A 21,879-nucleotide genomic window follows, 5' to 3' on the forward strand; every position below is an offset into this window, starting at 1 on the left:
CCTCTCTTTCTAGAAGAGTCAAAGAAATGCTATTTAAACACAAACAGATTTTTACAGGTCATTGGATGTGATTGGAAGGATCTCAAAAGGGTAACTAAGGAATTCAACTGGACTTTGGAAATGATATGGTCAGAAAATTTGTTTGCGTCCCATATTATTGCACCTCTTTCAGGGATGGCTGCCCATGGGTGTTCCTGAGTAAACAGGAGTTTGCTAATTGCATTTGCACATGGGCCCCTGATAATCAGCATCTTTTCCTTTGTTGAGAGGTTCCGATTTTCTGCTCACCTGCTCCCATGGAGCATGTAATAATATCTTTCCCTCCTTAATCAAATAATATCAGGTTTGAGTTGTAACCTGTTAACTCTATGGAGAGAACTGATATACATATTATCTCCTTAAAGAGGCATTGTATTGTGCAAGATAGGACATTTCCTAAAATGTGCCAGTTCCTTTTCTAAAGTATTTTCCTTTGACCTATATAAATAGAAATAACCTAAACTAACCACTGTATAGGACTTTATGGCCTATGAAGCTCTTTGGTACCCAGTATTTGGGCCTCATAGCATTCTTGAGAATTAAGCAGCAGGGGCAGAGAGAGGAGTCAGAACGTTGGAATCAGCCCAGCCTGGGGTCAAATCCTGGCTCTGAGTGTCATCATTTTTCTTTAAAATTAAAACAGTGTTTTATAAGCCAAGGACCCATAGCTCCCTGGAATCCTGGGTATATTCTTGGTGAACTGCAACTTAAATTAGATTTTTTTAGTTGAGAATTTTCATTTTGATGATAACCTAAAAATATATGTCTATTCTGGATAATCTGAATGACAGTTTATACCTCCGTTTTAGTGAGAAAAAATTTTTACATTTTTGAATCCATAAAAGGGTGGGGATATTGAGATACCATCTGGGGTGCCAATCTCCAAAGACCCTGTCCTGTAGAGATTCAGAACCATGTTCACCTTCAGCTGTATACACAGGTTCTGCCTTTTGTGACCCAGATCATACTAGCTCACTCATAGTAAATACAGTGGTAAATAATAGTGAATTTTTTTCTTTAAGCAGCATTTAAATTTTTTTTCAGCCTTATAGATTGGTCCTTCTAAATGATGGATTGGTGGTGTAAACAGGTTCATTTTTCAAAAGGAAAACATAACAACTCAAATGATGGTCCATCCTGCTCTAATTTAAAAGAATCTAGTCAATAAGTGAAACCTCAAAGACTTAAATGTGTCCTACATCACACCCTACAATGTCTATTTAGTTTCATTAACTATCTATCACATTAAATTAATATTGTTAATTTGATTTTGTTGGTTGTTTTCAGTTTTGTACTTATTCCATTTGTAAGTAAGCGTAAGAAATTTATACTTGGTTTTGTTTCACAACTTGGGGTATGAGACATGTCAAAAAAGAAGTTATAATGGAATATAGTGAAGTGTGCTCAAAGTTCTGTGGACGCCTAAAGGACAGAGCAGCTATCCTTGCCTGGAGAGTTGGGGTCGTCTCTAAAGAGGGTGTACTTCTTTCCAATAGGGTCTTGAAGAATGAGCAGGAATTGATCAGGTGAAGTAAGGGTGGGAGGTGAGGGAGGGCTTTTGAGCCCAGTGGCATGTCATATAGCACAGGGTGGTGTAAAGACTTGGGGTGGTTGAGTGAGAAGTTAAGAATAGGGAAGTGCTGGCAGGGGAGGCTGCAGGTCTGGGGAGAGGCCAAAGAGTGAAGGGCCTTGTGAGCCAGGCTGGGGGGACTAGATGTAGTTCGGGGGGCAGAGGGGAGCTCCGGGAGGTCTATAAACATGGGTCTTGATTGATGTGATTTTTAGGAATGTAATTCTAGAAGTGGGGGAATGGGGAGATTGGATGGATAGAGACGAGGTAAGAGCAAATGGGAGTGAGACCGTGACCCAACCACGGGCCGTGGGGATGGAGGAAATGGGACAGAGTCCAGGGATATTTTTGAAGTCAGACTAGTAGGATTTTATGTCCAGTTGGATGAACCAGAAGATGGAGCAGGCATTCAGGTCCTGGTTAGGTGACATATTGAGTATGAGAAGCCCATGCGTCATCCTGGCGAGTATGTAGAGTTGGTGATTTGGAATGTAAATCTGGTGCCTGGGACAGAGTTTGGGGCTACCCATTAATAAGGGTGATATCATCATAAAAGATCTTTGCTGATGCTACAGTATTTCCCTGTAAGAAGGGTTGGATGAGATTGGAAAACCAAGAATGGAGCCCTAATATTTGAAGGGCAGGTAGAAGGGGAGAAGCCAGCAGATAGAAGAAGAACTAGATAACAGAAGAGGAGAAGAGAGCTACAAGCTTAGGAGGAAAACCAGGACAATATGGTGTCCTGGAATCAAGGAGAGAGAAAGTTTCAACAGGCAGGAGATAGCCAAGGGATCAAATACTGAGTGTATTACTTTCAAGAGACAGAACTGTCACTTAGGCACATGGAGCAAGGGAAACGATAGAGGCATCATAGATCACCACCCAAGTGGCTGAACAGCCATGGCACATGCTGCTCTAGGGAGAGGAGGTGTTTGATGTTTCACAGAGCAAGAAACCAAGCAGTTGGTACATTCGTCATTCATCCATCCATCAAATATTCTCTGAGGGCCTTGCCAGGTGACAGACTCTGTAAGAGGTGCTGTTAGAGTAGATGGAAGACGAAGATAAATAAGCATAATCCCTGCTTGGAGGGCTCACGGTGTTACTGGGGAGATGGTTGTGTACACAGATAATTATAGTGCCAGGTGGTGAGTGCTATGGAGAGCCATGTGGGTAATGGCCCTGCAGCATGGGAGAGAGACCATTTGGTCTTTGGAGCTGGGTAGGAGTTCCCAGGCAGAGGAGGAAGGGAGAGGTATTTGAAACTATTTGAGCTTCAGCAGGGTGAAGGCAGGAGGGGAGAAAGGGCGTGTCCTGCTTCCCTACTTCGTGCACGCTGGGAGCACTGGGGGTGGGGCAGAGGGCAGCAGAGGAGTTGAAGCTGGAAAGGAAGGGTGAGGCCAGTTTATGAAAGGCTTAGAATGCCACGGCACGGAATAAGTTTGGATCTCATCTTCTGGAGAGTGAGAACTCAAGAGACATTGGTAAGCAAGAGAGTAACGCAATAGGGCTAGATTTCAAGAAAATAGCTTTGGTGGCACGAGGAGGCCTGAGTGGACAAGGGAAAGACTGAAGATGGGGATCCAGGTAGGGTCCCATCTCAGCCCATCTGCAGGCTCCTTCATTCAGCAGAGTGTTTCCAGAGCATCTACTGTGTGCTCTGCTCTGCGCTGGATGCCGCCAAGTTGCAGGGAGTGCTTTCCAATTGCCTTCCTTATAGGGGCCTGCGGATCCCAGCTGCTTCCTGGGGAGTGTTGGAGATTGACTCAGATGCAGTTGGCCAAATCACCAGGCAGAATTCTCTGCTGGAAGGTTGCTGTTCCCCAAGTCAACCTCTGGGTCCAGAAGCCGGCCCTCTTTATTGTGTGAATTACTCACTATTTTGACTGTCCTGGTTGGCTTGGGTTGAAGGTAGGGGATTGCTGTTGAGCGCATGAGGCCAAAGGGACTAGCCACTGAACAAAAGAACACACCCAGGCACTGTGCACAGAGACATCTGCTTCTGTTTCCTGAGTAACTGCGCAGCAACACAGGGCGGCCTCGGTACCCAGGCACATGCTCTGCGTTATTTTCTAGTTATAACCGAGGATGATTTCCATGTGGCTGGTGATGAAAGAGTCAGGTCCATTTCAGAAGGGGGAGTGTTTCCGATTATGTAGATCACATTCAAATATTTACCTCATTCCATCCTTTTGGCTGGGCCCTGCCTTCGAATACTGTGGAAAGGCATCCAGGCCTCCTTTGCACCGCCTTTAGGGAAGATCTTCTGTGCCTAAAGCCTGCTCTTTGCTGGCAGTGGGGACCCCTGGGCACAACCTCTGGGACTGCCTCTCAGTTGTGGTACTTGAAGCGAATCAATACGTGGCAAGGAATGTCAGTGCTCTTCCAGGAAAAATCCGAGCCTGTTAGCACTGGAAGGGACCCCAGCCCTCATCAACCCCAACCGGCTCATTTTACTGATATGGAAACTGAGGTCCAGACCCACAGACCGACTTGCCCCGAATCAGAAAGTGAGTAACGGCAGACTTGGGACCAGAACACAGGGGCCAGTCCAGGGTTTCCCACGAGGCTTCCCTTCCCTCTTCTTTCATCTTTCTACAGTTCCCATTGCTGCTGTCCTTCTTTTCTTAAAAGTACATTTCAAATGGAGTCTTCTTAGCATGGATCCCATGTTAGGTGGGTATCGTTCTGTGAATGTTTTCCTGCCTCATATGATAAGCTCCAGGTTGGCCTCAACTTGAATGGCAGAAGTGGCAGGGGTAGGCCAAAAAGCAGGGAATTTGAGGGTGATAAAATAATGTGGCTAGAACATTTGGGGATTAAGGAAGTAGCAGTATATGGTAAAGGTCCAAAGTCCAGAGGGTAAGCTCAGTTGAGTGCTTTCCTCTGAGTTTCACCTAGAGGTATCCGGGGGCCAGTGATTCTCAAACCAGAGGATGCATTCAAATCACTGGGGAAGCTTGTTTAAAATGCATATTCCCGGGCCCCACCCCAGAGGTTTTTATTCACTGAGTTTGCTGTGGGATCCAGGAATCTGCATGTCTCAAATAGACGTGAGGTCGATTATGTTGTGGGTACCTTGTGGGTCACACATGGAGAAACAACACAGGATTAGGAGGACGAGGGTATCTCTGTGTTCGTCTCCAGTGTTTGGGTCAGAGTATATACTCAGTACCACAGTGAGTGGATATAGTGGAGTTTGATGTATTTGAGATCATTTACCGTCAGGATTCACCAACTGGGAGGACACAGGTATTGAGAGAGGGCCTGAGGGCCTGGCAGACAGAGCTGGAATTGGCAGGGCAACCAGACTCACACTTGCTTAGCTTTTGGGTGACTATGTCAGTGGATTTTCCTCTATATGGCACATGCTTTGGCTCAGGCTTGATATTTCTCTTTCCATACATCTCTCTCTCTCTCTCCCTTAACCTTCACTCATTCCTCCCCCTGTTATGGCTTTGTGCAACTGCATCCTTTTAACTGTTCCTGAAGTGCATTGGTGAACTCCCTTATATATAAACTACTTTGTGGGAGATTCTGACGCAATGGTCAAGGCTGAGCATGTTTTACTCCAGTCCAGTCTCCCATATTTGTGAGATTCTCATATTCATTTTGCAGCTGCCGGCCTTGACATTGTGCTGAGAGGTAAGATTAGGGGCTTTTGCAGTCTGTGTTGTGTCAGAGTCAAGATAGGTGGTTAAGATGTAAGGTTAAATTTGTGTCTCCGAGAAACCATCGTGGAGGTCCTTAATTTAGATCTGGTTTGAGTTTGGAGCTTCTTTATCAAGATGCACCACCTCCCCATGCTCCTGCACAGGTAACAAATGTCCTAGCTGAGCTGCCACTTCTATGTGCCTGCTTTCATGTGCTCTCGGAGTTCCAAAACTTTGCTCTCTGGGCTCAAACTCCAAGGTGTATTTTTGTAATGTTTGCGTTAGGGTGTTGACTTGTTATGTGGCTAAAACAAAACCTCCTTTTCCCAGTCTCTTCTAGAATGAGACTTCAGAATGTCAGACTTTGCATGTGACTCACTTTCTATGAAGAACAGATGGTGGGTTTAATTTTGTAGAAAGAAAATTAGAAATCAGTGAAATCTTACATGATTTCACATTAGTACCAAAACCAAATACATTGAAAACATTTAGAGCTGTTCCTAGCTAGTTACGGATTTACTGGTGGCGATGAGAAATTCCCAGAGCTTTCTGTGAGGAGGGCTACCACCGACTCTTGGTCTATTCTGTGCCTCCCCCATCCCCCAGCAGTCTGTTCTGAATCTTTCTCCACTTAATCTATTTATTTTTATTTATTGAGCAAGCAATATCATAACCATGACTGAGCTTTTCTAAATTACAAGAAAACTTACCCGGGGTCCAGCTTCAGTAACAGATCGTATGTTTTCATTTTTCCACGTTCCCTTCCAGGCTTTGTTCACATGCTACAGAATCTTTACATTATTATAATCATGGTATAGTTACAAGTTTGTATTTGGCATTTTTCACTTAGTATTATATTACAGGACTCTTTCCGCATTGCTCTGTATTATTCATGATTATGCTATTTCATTGAGTCATGAAGCCCCAGTTTATTTGACCACCGTTCTATTTTAGTCACATATGTTCATCTTCCTTAAAAAGATGCTGATGGAATAAAACACAGCCACAATACCTCAGATTGTTGCTTTTCCAACTCCTCTAAGCTCACTTGCTGTCTGTCCCTGTGATCTCCTATTCACTTAGCCCATCATGTTTCATGGAGACCTCGGTTCTCTGGTTACGCTGACTGTGGTCAACTGTTGTCTCCATATGAATCCTCCAGCCCTGGACCCCCTTAATCCCAAGGCTTCTGCCAAGTCAGGACCACCTTTAGTCATTCCACTCATTGCTTTCTCTCCAAGTCCTGTGCCAAAGGCAGACCCGGCTTATTTCACACTGCCTTTGTTACCACACTTTATCCATATATTTTAATATTTGCACTCATTTAGATACCATTTAGGGTTCTTTACTGCAAGCCACAGAAACTAACATAAGCAATGGGAAATTTCTTGGAACCAGCCTAGGAAGCAGGTGGGCATTGAGACACTCCAGAGAGCAGCAGGAATGGTCTCAGAGCGTAAGCAGTGAGGTCAGGACGAAGGATCCAAAGCCATTTGCAGTCTCTCAGCCACTTTACTGGTGATTCAAATTCCAGGGAGTGTTCAGTTGGCTCACATTGCTTACCTTGGCTTCAGCTGACAGGGTCCCTGAATACATTCCTATCACACTTCATCCAGTGTGGAGGGGTGATTTCCTAGAGGACCCAGGGAAAGGGGAATGATTGCCAGGCTGCCCTACACACGCATATCCTACCATCAGTATACATTTACAAAAACATCCCTGCCTAACAGTCACTTCCATACAACAGGTCCCACAGTGTTGTTAGTTACGGCATCCATCTCCAAACCCAAAATCTTTGGGGGATTTTAATCCCCCCTCCAGTTCTACTACAACCTCTTCTTTCGCACGACCCGAGTTCAATAGGGATGTGACTAACGTGATTCTCCTACTTCTTTGAATACCTTCCTTTTTTTTCTGTTCCCTGGCTCGTGCCCCACAGTGACTATCTAGAAAAGCATAATATCAAGCAGTCATTTTTCTATGAGGAAGGGGGCTGTTAGAAGGTTCGGAGGATTTTATCCAAAGTACACATTTCCCTTGATCCTAGGCAAGACATATTATAACCTCTGGGGAAAAGGCATGGCATGGTATGTGTACTTTGAAAAGTCTTCTCTTTTAATTCTGTTATCTTGCCTCTGCATCCACCCTGCCTCTGTTCTTTAAAACCTCCGGTGGAATGGAGAGAGCACCAGTTTTATTTGAGGGCTCGATCTGCTTCTTACACATTATAAAACTTTTGATGGGTGATGTAAGTTCTTCCAGTGAAGGGACGAAATTAGAGGTCTTCTATGCTCCTGCTTGGTGACTGGTAGTGTGTTTGACGCTTTACTTCAGTATTTCATTTCATCTACCCAACAACACCATCAGATCTGCATTGCAGTCAATCCTTGGATACGCGGGGGATTGGTTCCAGGACCCCCAGGGGTACCAAAACCTGCAAATGCTCAAGTCCCTTATATAAAATGGCATGGTATTTGTGTATAACCTATGTGCATTCTCCCATATACTTTAAATCATCCCTGGATTACTCATAATACCTAATACAATGTAAATGCTATATAAATAGTTCTAAACACAATGTAAATGTTATGTAAACAGTTGCCAAGTCAAGGCAAAATCAAGTTTCGCTTCTTGGAACTCTGGTATTTTTTTTTTCTGAATATTTTCAATCCAAGGTTGGTTGAATCTACAGATGTGGAACCCGCAGATATGGAGGGCCAACTGCATTTTGTTTCTTATGTGTATTTTCAAAACCCATGCTTCATCCACTAGGGCACTCTGAACCTCAGTGACCATATCTGCAAAATGGAAGTAAAAATCCTTGAAATGAATCTTGTGAATATCAGATGTAGGGCTTACGCTAAACCAGTTCAGGCAAATAAAGGAAATTTTTGCTCATCCTAACTACACCTTCTTTCTGTAATCTTCCAGTCTGTCTCTCTCCTTCTTTCAGTGGCAGATCTTACCTCTTTCCTAGAAGGCTGAAGCCATCCAATGTGAACTTCGTCACCCACTCCTTTCCTTACAGCAGAATATTGCCTTTCATGACAGAAGGTCAAATATCAATAATTATTTGTTTCAACCTAGTGATATCTGTAAATAGGTCTATTCTCTAACACTGTTCTACTTCTTGGTATTTTTTTCACTAATTAATATATCATGGAGAGTTGTCCAATTTAACAGGTATAAATCTATCAATACCTCATTCTAACAGATAAGTTGTAATCCATTGCTTGGATGGATTAGATTTGGGAGGATTTAACCAGGCTCCTATTCGTGGGCATTTAGGTTGTTCCCAGATATTTTTGCTTTTGTTCTTACAAAAAGTAATGCAATAAAAGTTTTTCTATAAACAGCTTTATGCACTAGTTTTGAGTGTATCTATAGGGTGAACTACTGAAAGTAGAGCTGCTGGGCTAAAGGGTACGTACATTTCAGATTTGGTAGGTATTGCAAAGTTCCTTCCAAAGAAGTGCCCCAGTTTAGACTCCCATCAGCAGGGAACATTCTTGCCATATCAGTATTGTCAAACTTTATAATCTTTGCTAATCTAATAGAGATAAAATGGAATTCTGTTGTTTTAGTTTGCATTTATTTGATTATATGTGATGTTATACAGTTTTCATATATGTATTGTATTTATTTTCCTGCTGTACTAGTCAGCCTGGGCTGCTATAACAAAATACCATTGACGGGGTGGCTTAAACCACAGGAATTATTTCTCACCGTTCTGGAGGCTGGGAAAAGTCCAAGATCCAGGTGCTGGCAGATTTGACTCCACAGTGGGAACTCTTTTCTTGGATTGAAGGTGGCTGGCTTTTCACTATGTCCTCACATGGTGGAGAAAGAGAGAGAGTTCTGGTCTTTCTTCCTCTTCTTATAAGGATACGAATCCCATCAGAAGGTCCCATCCACCCGACATCATCTAAACCTAATTAACTCCCAAATGCCCTACCTCCAAATATTATCACATTGGGGTTAGGGCTTCAAGACGTGAACCTTGAGGGTACACAGACATTCAGTCCATAACAACTGTAAACTCCCCATTCAAAGTAGGTTCCCTTTGAACCTACTTCCATTGGGTTGTTTGTCTTTTTCTTACTGATTTGTTAGAACTCTTCATAAATGAAAGAAATCAGCAGTTTGGGGGTCATTTGAGAAGCGCTTCGTGTTTTCTGCTTCAGTCTTTACATGTCGTGTGTGTCTTGGGGAAGGGACAACAGGCTGGCAGTTGACATGGCTTTGAGTTTCTATTATTTGTTGGTTTTTGTCTCTCAGCATGATTTATTCTTTGGTTTTGCTGTTTGTCATTGACTAACTGAGGTCCTGTGAGTTAGTCCTAATTTTAGGAATATTATGTCTCAGAACACTTGGAATTTTTCCCATCCTGCCTCACAGAAAACTCCGTGACCATCAGAAAAGAAGGAAGGAGGAGGGTCATTAGGAGGACTGGGAAGACGTAGAGGGCAGATGGGAAGTTGATGGAACTGCGAGGCTGACACGCAAAGCTCTCCTCCCTTTATTTTTTCTTTGATATTTCTTCCTTTCTTTCTCTGCATTTCCCTCCTTCCTTCCTTTCTGTTTCTCTTTTTTTCCCCTGGCTATGTACTATAAAAATACAATTCTGGAGCATGGGGTTGGATTCCCACCGTGGGGACTGAGATGGAATTTCAAGTCACTCACCATAATTCAACTTTATAAATTAGAGAATTCTTATGAATAGAATAGGATGGAATGTGGTTTCATGTTTTCCTTCCCTAGGGACCCTGCCCAGTTTGGCAATAGGAAACTAAATTAAGGGTGGGATTAGCTCTAGGAAGTGGATTTTTAGTCCAGCTGCACGTCTAAGCCAAATATTATAGACAGTGCCTTAGTTATCTATGTTCATGAGCAATCAGGAAGTGGTGGGTAACTGAAGTCCCCAAATGTGCCAGAAACATACTTCTGCCTTTGTTTGTTTATCCTGATTATCCTCCTACTAGACTATCAAAGTGGATTTATTACTACTCATTTTACTCTTCTGTTTTCCATCAACAACATAGGCAGGGAGGCAAAATGCTGCATGAAAAAAAAAAAATGCTACAGTAGGTGTCAGGAGACCTCAATTTTAGTCCTGTCGGTGCCCCTCACTAGACTGAGACATGGGCAAGTTATACAGCTTCTCACGGCCCCAGTTTCTTCCTGTAAAAGGGACAAAATGACCAACCTCCTAGGGTGGCTCAGGGGCCCTGTAAAGTGTGACCTGGAGCTCTTGGTGCCTATATCATAGAGTCCGTCCCCATGCATGTGAGCTGTTTGCACGGTACCCGGCACAGAGAAGGAGCCCAACAAATGCCTGTCTGCTTTTCTTCCTTGTCCTGGAAGTACCAACAGATTGTATTAGTTTCCTAGGGCTGTCGTGACAAATAACCACAAACTTGGTGGCTTAAAGCAACAGAAATTTATTCCCTCACAATTCTGGAGGCCTGAAGTTCAAAATCACGGTGTTGCCAGGGCTGTGCTCCTTCCAGTAAGTAGGGGAGAATCCTCCTTGCTTCTTTCAGCTTGTGGTGGCTCCCGGCCTGTGGCTGCAGCACCCCAGTCTCTGCCTCTCTGGTCACATGGCCTTCTCCTCTGTGTCTTCTAAGGACACTTGTCATTGGATTTAAGGGCCACCCAGAAAACCCAGGATGATCTCATCTCAAGACGCTTAACCTAATTACATCGACATTGACTCTTTTTCCAAATAAGGCCACATTTACAAGTTCTGGGGCTTGGGGTGTGGACATACACCTTTTGGGGAAGGCCACCATTCAACCCACCACACACACTCTAGGGATTACTTTATATATCAAGACTATGGCCTGATTCGGCACATTTTTTTTTACAATCATCCAGCGAATCCACCATCGGTTGGATATTAATAAATCAGGGTATGTCAGGGAGGAGAAAAAAGAACAAAAGCTTGGTTTTTGTTTGCTGTGTTTTGTTTTATATTTATAACCCTTCTCTCCTGGGTTCCCAATTTAGTAGTGATGAGTTGAGTGTATTTGCTATTCGTGCGCCCTTCTTCCTGCCTGCTGCTCACATACTGGTGGTCAGGAAACTGCAGCCCTCCTGTCGCGGAACCTTCTGTCCCGCCCTCGCTCCACTGCATCTCCCGCTGGCTCCACTCACATGACCCCTTGACCTCTCGCCGTGGCTCTCTGAACATGGCGCCCATAGACTGGCGGGCTGACATCGAGCTCTGGGCTTAAACCTCTGATTAGATGCTTGTTTGCTTCCTGGACTCCTCAGCTCTCTCACTCATCTTGCCAGTAGTCACTCCCCGAACCTTCAGGAACCCAGCTTAAGCTATCAAGGTCATCCAGAGACCCCCGTCTGTGCCCTGGAATGTATTGAAGGAAGGTGGCCCCAATTAAACAAGCCCCATGGCTTCAGGGTAACTGAGTACCTGGGAGCAAGGACTTTACCCTGGAGCTGAGCCCTGCAGGGCTTTTAGTGACTATGGTGCCATTACAGTGGTGGCTTACTCTTTCTGAGCTCTCACCTCAGGCTCTTGGGGGGGGGTTTCCTCATCCACACCACCCTCTGAGGTAGTCTTAGCTCCAAGTCTCATTCCCATGTGCTGTGAAGGAGTTCAGCCTTATCGGGTTTGTTCCACACAAAGGGGAAGACAATCCCTGTACCTTCTCACCTCTCAGGGGTATCGTGGGGACAGAAGAGTGTAACTGCGAAAGGTCTTCAAGCTCTTGGACCAAACAATGCTGATGAAACCCAATATCTAAAAAAAAAAAAAAAAAAAGCCAAGGTAATCTGGAGGCAATTATGCATGTCAGATGGAAGCCTGAGGTTCACTGAAAATCCCACATTTTTTTTTTGAATTTTATTTTATTTTTTATACAGCAGGTTCTTATTAGTTATCTATTTTATACATATTAGTGTATATATGTCAATCCCAATCTCCCAATTCATCCCATCACCACCACCACCACCACCCCCCACCACTTTGCCCCCATGGTGTCCATACGTTTGTTCTTTACATCTCTGTCTCTATTTCTGCCTTGCAAACCGCTTCATCTGTACCATTTTTCTAGATTCCACATATATGGGTTAATATACGATATTTGGAAAAACCCACATTTTTTAAGGAAAAAAAGTGTTTTAAAAAGTGTTAAAAGTGTTTTAAGTGTTACTCGGTGTCCCAAGGGTAGGAAGGACATTCCAGGGGAAGGCTTCAGAAGCGCAAGAGCAGCTGTCTGCTGGGGGGAGAGCAGGGAGTGCTGGAGCTGCAGGTATTGGAGGCTGGGGAGACTCGAGTCCAAACTCTGCTGCAGCCACATGACTAGGGTAGGTCACAGGTCTCTGAATCTCAGGTGGGAAACCTCTTCTCTGAAAGGTGAGAATGGTTGTAACCAGGGCTGCTGTGAGGACTAGAAATTACATGCGTTATCTGGCACCAAGTGGGTGCCTGAATAATTACAGCTCTTTTACCATGATTGCTCCTCTGAGGACTTCTCAAGCCCCACCCTACCCAGACAGGCAGCCAGTCCCCCCCGGGGAGCCTCCCTAGGCTTGTCCTAGCTACATAAAGCTCTTTGCTGCTGGGCCAGGCCATTCGTGCAATCTGGGGTGCTTTTCTCCTTGTCCTCAGGACCTAGCTTAACACTGGTATATACCTGGTGCTCAGAGCCTGTCTGCATCATGAAGGAACACAGTGTACCCACGCTTAGCACCCTGCTTGGCATGCTAGATCTCTGTGAAATGACCAGTTAAGTGAATGGGGGTGTAGAGTCACCCTCGGGATAGAACTTTAAAACTTTCTGACGTTTTTAATCTGATTCATCTGGGAAGCAGGAAAGGTTATCATTATGGATTTAACAAGTATGTGTTTAGTGCCAGCTCTCTGCTTTGCACGTGGACATCTGACTTAAATCTCCTTACAGCCCTGTGAAGTAGGTAGGTACCATCCCTCTTTAGAACACAGAGCGCTTCAGAAACCTCCCAGTCACGCTGGTAGAAGAGGTGGCAGGGGTGTGACTTCAGGCATCTGGTTCTAGAGCAGGGACTCTAAACCCTGGAGTTGTGTTGCCTTTACTGCATGGAGACACTGGGGCATGGCCTCCTCAGCAGCTTAAGGGAAGCCCTGTCCTTCTAGCCTGGACCCTAAGCACCAGAGGGGTAAGCCTCAGTTAGGAGGTGAGGGCACCACACTGAGCTCTCCAAGGCCGTGGCCCCCAAAGCCAGGACCACATACAATTTTGGTGAGCCCTATGCACTCCGGCCTTTGTGTGTCCCTTCATTTATTTAAAAAAAAAAAAATATATATATATATATATACACACACACACACACACATATATATGTATACACATACGCTATATATACTCATTCATTCTATTTTATGACTGCGTCTGCGTCTGTATGAAGACGAGTATAACCCAGGCTGGATTCAATTTTGTTTCTCAGATTTTTAACACAGTCCCTGTGCCAACTTGTGCCTAATGGAGAAGCCTTTCGGGTTATCCAGAGCCTTTGCGGGTGAAGCAGGAACGGGTGTTGCGGTCCCCTAACCGGCCTCTGTCTCCACAGGTCCCGCAGCGGATGGCGGTGGCCGAGGGCGCTCCCGAGGACGGCGGCGGCGGCGCCCCGGGCGTGTGGGGAGCCTGGGGCCCCTGGTCCGCCTGCTCGCGCAGCTGCAGCGGCGGCGTGATGGAGCAGACGCGACCCTGCCTGCCCGGCTCGTACCGCGCACGCGGGGGAACGCCGCCCGGAGCCCCCGCGCGCGCCTTCGCAGGCCACGTGGTGTCAGCCGTGCGTACGTCGGTGCCGCTGCACCGGAGCCGCGAGGAGCCACGCGCCCCCGCCAGCCTCAACTCCAGCCGCCAGGGCCCGGCGCAGCGAGGCAGCCGGCACCCGCAGGCCCGGGGCCGCGAACCCACGGCGGAGAGAAGGTACACGCCCTCCCGGCCCCCGCCCGCCACCGTCCCCGTCCCTGTCCCTGTCCCTGCCCCTGCCCGGATGTGCCGCGCGCGCTGCTCTTCATCCTGGATTGCGCGGTTAATTCCTTGCTTCTGCCAGAGGGGGAGGAATTCTTGGCTCCACAGACCTCCTTCCATCCTTTGGTTTATTTTGCAGCCTTTTAAAAGCGTTGAGGCCACTCCCACCCCCTCAGTGATTCTGAATTGCCTTCAAAGTGAAGCTGAGTTTCAGAATGCCCTTAGGCTCAACCTTAGGGAGGCCCTGCGGAGGGTTGAAAGAAAGAGCTACCCGGAGCCGGGAGACGTCTGTCCTAGTGCTCCCCTAGTGCTGGGGGAAAGGGGGATTCCTGGCCGCAGGATGTGTGGATTTGAGCTGAGGACACAAAACAAGGGGCCTTTTAACCCAAGAGCTGACATGAGTTTGGAATCCTTGAACAAGTTAAGTGTCTGGAGTCTAACTTGCTCCCAGGCTGTAGGTTTGAGGATTCTATGAACTTTTCTACAAAGTTTCTCCAAAGTATTTTGAGTGAACACACAACTTTGAGGATATGTCTAATTAAAGACCTGGACATTTTTTATAGTCTTAATAAAACATGAACTCCAGAAATGGCATACTGGCATCAGAATAGTTGTGTAGCTCTCAAAAGCCTCGGGTGGCTAGGCTAGCATAAATATGCCAAAGTAGACAGTGCCCATGGAAAGGTAGGAATATAGAGGCTGAGAAGAGCTTGTCAGTGAATTATTCAACCAACATTGACAGATTATTCAGCATCCATTCAGCAGTATTTGTTGGGCGCCCGAAGTCCATGATAGATTCTGAGAGAATATTCATATGGAAGCAGTAACAATAACAGCAAACATTTACAGGAAGAACAAAAAGCGTAAGCTATGCTCGCTGTGCTTAAGAAATACATAATTTAGTGGCTAAGCCAAGTTCATGCCCATCCCAAGCAGGGCACGAACATATCAGGTGGGCCCTGCAGTTCAGACATTAGCACCAATGGCCACCCTGCCCCACTGTGGCTAACGCTGCCTGAATCCTTCTCAGCTGCCAGCCACCTGGAGGTGGAGAGGAGGTGCAAGCCATCCACCCTTGCCAGGCACACGAACTCTCTTGACCTGGTCACTGGGAGTTTGGAGAGAGAGGATCATTTCACGGAGAAGGTGCTTTGGCCGAATTCTGAATGATGAATCAAATCTGAGTTGATAGAAGGGAGAGTCCTGAGGACTGGCATGGCATGTCGGTGGGAGAATAAAAGAGAGACCAGCTGGGAGAGGATGATTCCTTCTTTCTCTCTTCCTGCGTATAGACCCGAGGACCCTCCAACGTCACTGTGGGACTGAGGGGCTGCTACTACTAAAGCCAAGGGTTTGACATGTGTTTTCTCTCTTCATCCTGACCACAACCCCATAATAACGTAGCTCCCCAGCCCCTTATCTGCAATGCTCACGGCCAGTGCATTTTAGGATTCAGAACTGTTCAGAGTTTAGAAAGGTATTGTTAGGGCATATTTCACATGTTAATGACATTCCTTCCGTGGCGTACGGCAGCATCCCATCATCAAACACATTATTACTGTTGCAGTGAAACATACGAATGTTCACATCAGCTAGGATAAAATAAAAGACCATGAAAAGCTTTATGTCTGTTAAGGTGAGGTTTGCTGCCCAATTAGTTTTGCCACCAAACTGAGAAAAATATAACAAGAAAAGGAAAGACGAGGGACTTCCCTGGTGGTCCAGCGGTAAAGAATCCGCCTTCTAATGCAGGGGATGCGGGTTTGATCCCCCTGGTCAGGGCTCTAAGATCCCACATGCTGTGGGCAACTAAGCCTGCGCACCACAACTGTTGAGCTCCTGCGCCTCAACTAGAGAGCCCGTGTGTTGCAAACTGAGAGCCCACACACCCTGGAGCCGGTGTGCCACAACTAGAGAGAGAAAAACCTGTACGCTGCAACTAGAGAGAAGCCCGAGTCCGCGACAAAGAGGCCGCATGCTGTAAGGAAAGATCCTGCATGCCTCAGCGAAGATCCCGCGTGCCACAACTAAGACCCGACACTGCCAAAAAGATAAGGAAAATAAATAAATTAAAAAAATAAATATTAAGAAAAGGAAAGACAAAAACTTGGTTTTCAAAACTTTTGGTTTCAGAATTGCAGATTTATAACAGCTAAAGTTTATTGAATGCCTATTCTGTACCAGGCACTGTTCTTGTCCCTTTGCACTGACAACCGTATGAGATAGATGCTAATATCATCCGCATTTTAGAGGTGAGGAAACAGAGGCCCAGAGAAGGGGAGTAACTTGCCCAAGGCCACACAGCTAGTCTGTGAAGAGTTAGGGTTGGAACCCAGGCAGTCCTGGCTCTAAGGACCTAATGAAGTATCGTTACACATGAGGATCTAAGGCCCTAAGAGGTTAAATGACTGCTCAGATTCCTAGAGCCATGGGAAAGCTGAGATTTGAAGGTGCTGCTGATTCCCAGATCCCTGGAGGACTAGGGACTTCTCTTCCAGCCTCTGTGGTTGAGAACCAACCTAGGAGAGCTGCCTAGGGAACAGGCTCAAGTTGGCTGCAGGCCTGGGCTGCAGACATTCCAGCCCACGTGTTTTGGCAGCAGGAATTTGTTTTTTCTTCGAACTTATTGACAAGGGGCCAGTTACTGTTTACTATGAAGTTCCTACAAGTTTCTAGCATGCTCTTGTAATTTGACAGTTTTAGGTGAAACACTCCAAATATTAGCCTGGAAGACCCGCACTGCTGACAAATGTCGAGCTCTTCCTGGCTGACGAAAATCACATTTGCTTATATTTATTAGTCATTAGGAACTTGCATAGTATATGTGACCCCAGAAGAAATGTCAGTGTGTTCTCTGGATGGCCGTCTGCCCCACTCTCTGTTTCAGGTTTGAGGTTTGAGGCGAAGGCTATTGGGAGCTTAGATGTTTAAGAAACTGTTAGGTTGTAGGCAACTGAAAACCTGATTGGAGACAGATAACAAATAAAACAAAATAATTCAACCTTCTAACAAATATTTATTAAGCATCTACTATGTTGTAAGGCCCTGGACAGACACAAAGGTATAAAAACCAGGTGAGGGGTCCTCCAGGCTCTTACTGACAGGCTGGAGCAGCTGTTTGCAAACTTAACTATTTTTTGAAGCATAAGAATCCTTTCTGCAAAATCAGCCTTAGGTAGAGGCTCAGTCTGTCACACAGACAAAAGCTGAGGTGCTCTGGTGGAAGCCTCAGAGGCATTGCTATAGAAACCCAGGGTCTAGATCCAAATGCAGCAATGGTTTTCAACCTTGGTTGACCATCGGAATCCTTTGCCCATCTTTTAGAAGTCTTGACGCCCTGGTCACATCCCAAGTGAACATCTGGATCTCTAAGGGTTGTGCTTGAAGATCTATATAATTCCAATCCAGCCAAGGTTGGGAGCCATTGATCTGGAAGTATCTCTTTGGAACCTCAAGGTTCTGTGGAAAGTAATTTGGGAATCAGTCTTGTCCAGCAGAATTTTCCAGGTTTGGCGAGAACGTATCAGGATCACTTGCAGTGGGGTGGGGAGGCTTGTTAAAAGTAGAGTTGCCCAGTCTCCACTATCTCCCCTGCCTGATGGGGATTCTGTTCTGTAGATTTGTACTGTGACCTGGGTAGCTTTATTTTAAATGATTCTGATATGCTCCAGAGTTTGAGAACCACTGCTCTAGAAGGTTGGAAAAGGCGTGTGTGTAAATGCCTTCCAGATAAGGCAGTGGGCTGAAATAGTAATCGTAATGGTGATGGCTACCATTTTGGATCATTCTTATGTACAGGCACTATGTCAAATGCACTGTAACGTTTACAGTTCACACAGCCCTATGAGGCCGATGCAGATATTCACGTTTTACAGATGAGGAAGCAGACTCGGAGGAATGAAGTGACTCACTCAAGCTCACCCACTTCAGAAGCAACAGAACCAGAGTTCGAATTAGGTCTGTCAGAGTCCAGCACTAAAGTTCTTTTCTCTGAAATGAGTATTTTTGAAATGGGTATTTTGAAAGTGGGGCTGCTCACTTCCAGCAGGTGTGGTCCAGAAGAGCTGCTCGGAGGTTGGATAGCTTGAGACACGTCTTGAAAAGTGGATGGGATTTGGTAGTCAAGGTTTAAAATGAACTGCATCTCTTCCTTGCAGTGTTCAGCTCTCTTACCCAGGGAAATCTTTGCATCTAGTCCTGGGTACCAGGGCAGTTCAAAAAAAATTGGAAGCCATGGTCCTTGTCCTCGGCAGCCTGACAGTGAGGTAGTGGATAAGTGGCAAACTCACAGAACACTGCAAGGGCCAGAAAACAGTAGACATGTGGCCAGAGTTCAGGAAGATGGGAAATCTTGGTGGGATGGAACAGTCAGGGAATACTGCACAGAACAGGTAGGATTTGAACCTAACCTTGATGAATAAATAGAATTTACTTGGCTGGAATAGATCTGGAAACTTCTTTTTTTTTAAAATTTTATTTATGTATTTATTTATTTATGGCTGTGTTGGGTCTTCGTTTCTGTGCGAGGGCTTTCTCTAGTTGCGGCAAGCGGGGGCCACTCTTCATCGCGGTGCGCGGGCCCCTCACTATCGCGGCCTCTCTTGTTGCGGAGCACAGGCTCCAGACGCGCAGGCTCAGTAATTGTGGCTCACGGGCCCAGCCGCTCCGCGGCATGTGGGATCTTCCCAGACCAGGGCTCGAACCCGTGTCCCCTGCATTGGCAGGCAGGTTCTCAACCACTGTGCCACCAGGGAAGCCCTGGAAAGTTCTTGAGTCCAGTTGCTTCCACATCAGACTTTTGTCTCATTAAAACACACACATTCACACTCTAAAAAACCTTAGAAATCATGTCAGTACTGATTGGAGCTCTCCCAAGGATCCTAAAGTTATTTAACCTCTCTGAACCTCAGGGGCTTCATCTTTCAAATGAGGATAATAATACTATCTGTCATATGGGACTGTTGAGTAATTAAATGAAATAGTATATCATCTGGTCCATAGTAGGTGCTCAATAAATTGTAGCTTTAATGCCATTATGAATTTAGAGGCTGAGCGGTAGTGTGTTGGAGAGTTCCAGTTAGAACTCTTATTCTGCAGGAAGAATCGAGTGGAGAACTAGGACCACAGAGGAAGACAGGGAGTCGGGAACTGAGGACTAGTCTAGGAGGGCAGGACTCTGGGCAGCACAGTGTGGGTGCAGCCAGGATGCCAGGGCCTGGGCACCCTTCCCTGTGCCCTTTCCTGATGTAGCCTGCTCGGAAAAGGCCTCCACAAAGGTGGCCTTCCCTGGGATTTCGTCAGAGCAGTGGCAGCCTGGGGAGGCTCAGGCCGGGGGGACTGCAGCCTGCAGGTCTTGGCCAGCAGATTCCAGAAGCATTGCACCAAGTCCTTCCATTCTCCATGTCCAAGGCTGTGTCCCTGGGATGGCTAAAGGGAGAGGGGTGGGCGGGGGAGGCATTTAGGTGAGTCGGGCAGCAGTGCAGCAACTCCCACCTGGGAAATTAAAGACACCCCTCAGCAGGAGAGGCCTCCCCCTCGATTTCTGGAAAAGGGCACCCGCAGACTGGAGGGAGGCCCAAGGCGCCCCCTGCTACGGTAGGACCTTCCCTTTTGTAACAGCAAAACCAGACAGATTTCCCATTCCCGAAATGTCTAGTGACAGCGGCACCCAAAGTGAGGTCCTGCTGCCCGGAGTTCAAGTACATAAGCTTACAGAACCTGTTGTGAATACCTGCTGGCCAGTTTCATTCAGCTTCCACAAAGACAGGAAATGAGAGCAGCGTCCACTACTATTTGAGGACCACTTCAGGTAGCTTTGTCGTCGCTCTCATTGCCAAAGAGCCCGCTAACAGGCAGACATTCCTCCCCCTGGGCTTCCTCACGCTCGCCTGCGTGAGCCAGTTTTCCTCATCATTATGCGTGTGAACCAGCTGGGGAATCCGGGGAATGGGATGCTTGATGGCTTTAATTCGGAGATGTTCAAGATAGGGAACGCCCTCCCGCAGTGGGCATTGCCAAGTCGAAAACTGTCATCTACTGGAGACCATTGTAGGAGCCTGGGGCTGGAAATTCACAGCTGTGAAAATCATGGTCATTGTTTCCATTGGGTGGAGTGTCATATTCCTCAGGTGTGAGAAAGAGGTTGTAGAGGGTGAGCTTCCCAGAGCCTCCGAGCAAGTAGAGCGAAGTTTCCTCTGGGAGGTAGTCTGGCTGGATCAGCCATTCTGTCGCCCAGGCTGTGCAGACTGCTCTCGGGAGCAGTTTGTGGTCAGTTCTCAATTATTTTTTTTTTCTTAGAAATATTGGTCTTTATTTGTTGTCACTCTTTTTTTTTTTTTAAAATTGAATTTCACACTCACAAGAAATAATTGTTTAATTATTATTATTTATTTATTTATTTATTTATTTTTGGCTGTGTTGGGTCTTCGTTTCTGTGCGAGGGCTTTCTCTAGTTGCGGCAAGCAGGGGCCACTCTTCATCGCGGTGCGCGGGCCTCTCACTGTCGCGGCCTCTCTTGTTGCGGAGCGCAGGCTCCAGACGCGCAGGCTCAGTAGTTGTGGCTCACGGGCCCAGTTGCTCCGTGGCATGTGGGATCTTCCCAGACCAGGGCTCGAACCCGTGTCCCCTGCATCGGCAGGCAGATTCTCAACCACTGCGCCACCAGGGAAGCCCCTGTTGTCAGTCTTTTAACCAAACCTTCTGATGATGGGGCAACGGGAACTAACCCATCCTGAGAGGCTGCAAATTGCATGACGGTGAAGAGCTCAGCTCTGGTGTTGACACGTCTGGGTTCTCTGCCCAGTTCTGCCCCGTGCTTGCTGTGTGTCCTGCTGACACCGCTTAACTTTCCCCTGATGAGGATAATAACACACCTGCTTTGTTGGGTTGCTGTGAATTGGATAATTCATACAAAGTGTTTAGCATAGTGCAGGGGCTACTCATAAGCCCTCAGTAAAGGTGTCAGAATGCCTTCCACATGCCAGGCACATTGGCAGGCGTTTTATATGTGGCATTTTATCATATCTTCATCCCAGTTTTGTGTGGCAGACTTATATTGTTCCATTTGTGGTAGACGAACTCGAGGGTCGAAGAGAAAATGTCAAGTTCAGGGTCACACAGAAGGAAGGCAAGAGAATCAGGGTTTAAACGCATCTGTACTTACCATGTTCATCTCAGACTTGCCCTTCTAGAGAGCCGTTTTCAAAGTTAAAGGTAACACTCGTGAATTAAGCTAAGTTTGGTAAAGTAATACTTCTCTGTTTGAGATGAGACACAAAAATGGTCTCCAATATTTACCCCATATATAACATGGACATAGATACAGATATAGATATAGTAACACTGAAACCATCTCCACATGATCCCATGTGTGGGATCCCAGGAGAAATACCAACTAGCCACAGTCAACAGCTGGCCATGCAAAACTTTCACATAAAGGTATCTGCTTTTAAAGGCTGCCTCTGGATCACAGGGCTTAATTAATAGAGATGACCTGGGCATTACCTTGTTGTGTATAGTTTTCATTTTAATTCAGTCAACGTTCCTTGTGTATTTGCTGTGACCCAGGCCCTGTGCTAAACACAGAAAGGATAGACAGGTGAAGGAGGTGTGGTTTTCAAGGACCTCCACGCCTAATAAG

At 46.1% G+C, this 21,879-nt stretch overlaps 1 protein-coding gene across 2 annotated transcripts in view; it reads left to right on the forward strand.

Annotated features, from left to right (window-relative positions):
* The window catches only part of THSD4 (thrombospondin type 1 domain containing 4), a 559,732-nt gene that overhangs the window by 45,763 nt on the left and 492,090 nt on the right, over window positions 1–21,879 (forward strand). The window contains exons 1-2 of one of the 2 annotated variants that reach the window (XM_068554831.1): window positions 3,036–3,093; window positions 13,834–14,195. In XM_068554831.1, the coding sequence (XP_068410932.1) occupies window positions 13,846–14,195 (350 nt within the window). In that variant the 5' untranslated portion in view covers window positions 3,036–3,093; window positions 13,834–13,845. Of the gene's footprint in view, window positions 1–3,035; window positions 3,094–13,833; window positions 14,196–21,879 lie in introns of those variants that run through there. The other variant, XM_068554826.1, reaches the window with a different exon arrangement.

The sequence above is a fragment of the Eschrichtius robustus genome, chromosome 1 (assembly GCF_028021215.1).
Source record: "Eschrichtius robustus isolate mEscRob2 chromosome 1, mEscRob2.pri, whole genome shotgun sequence".
Taxonomy (NCBI): Eukaryota; Metazoa; Chordata; class Mammalia; order Artiodactyla; family Eschrichtiidae; genus Eschrichtius; species Eschrichtius robustus.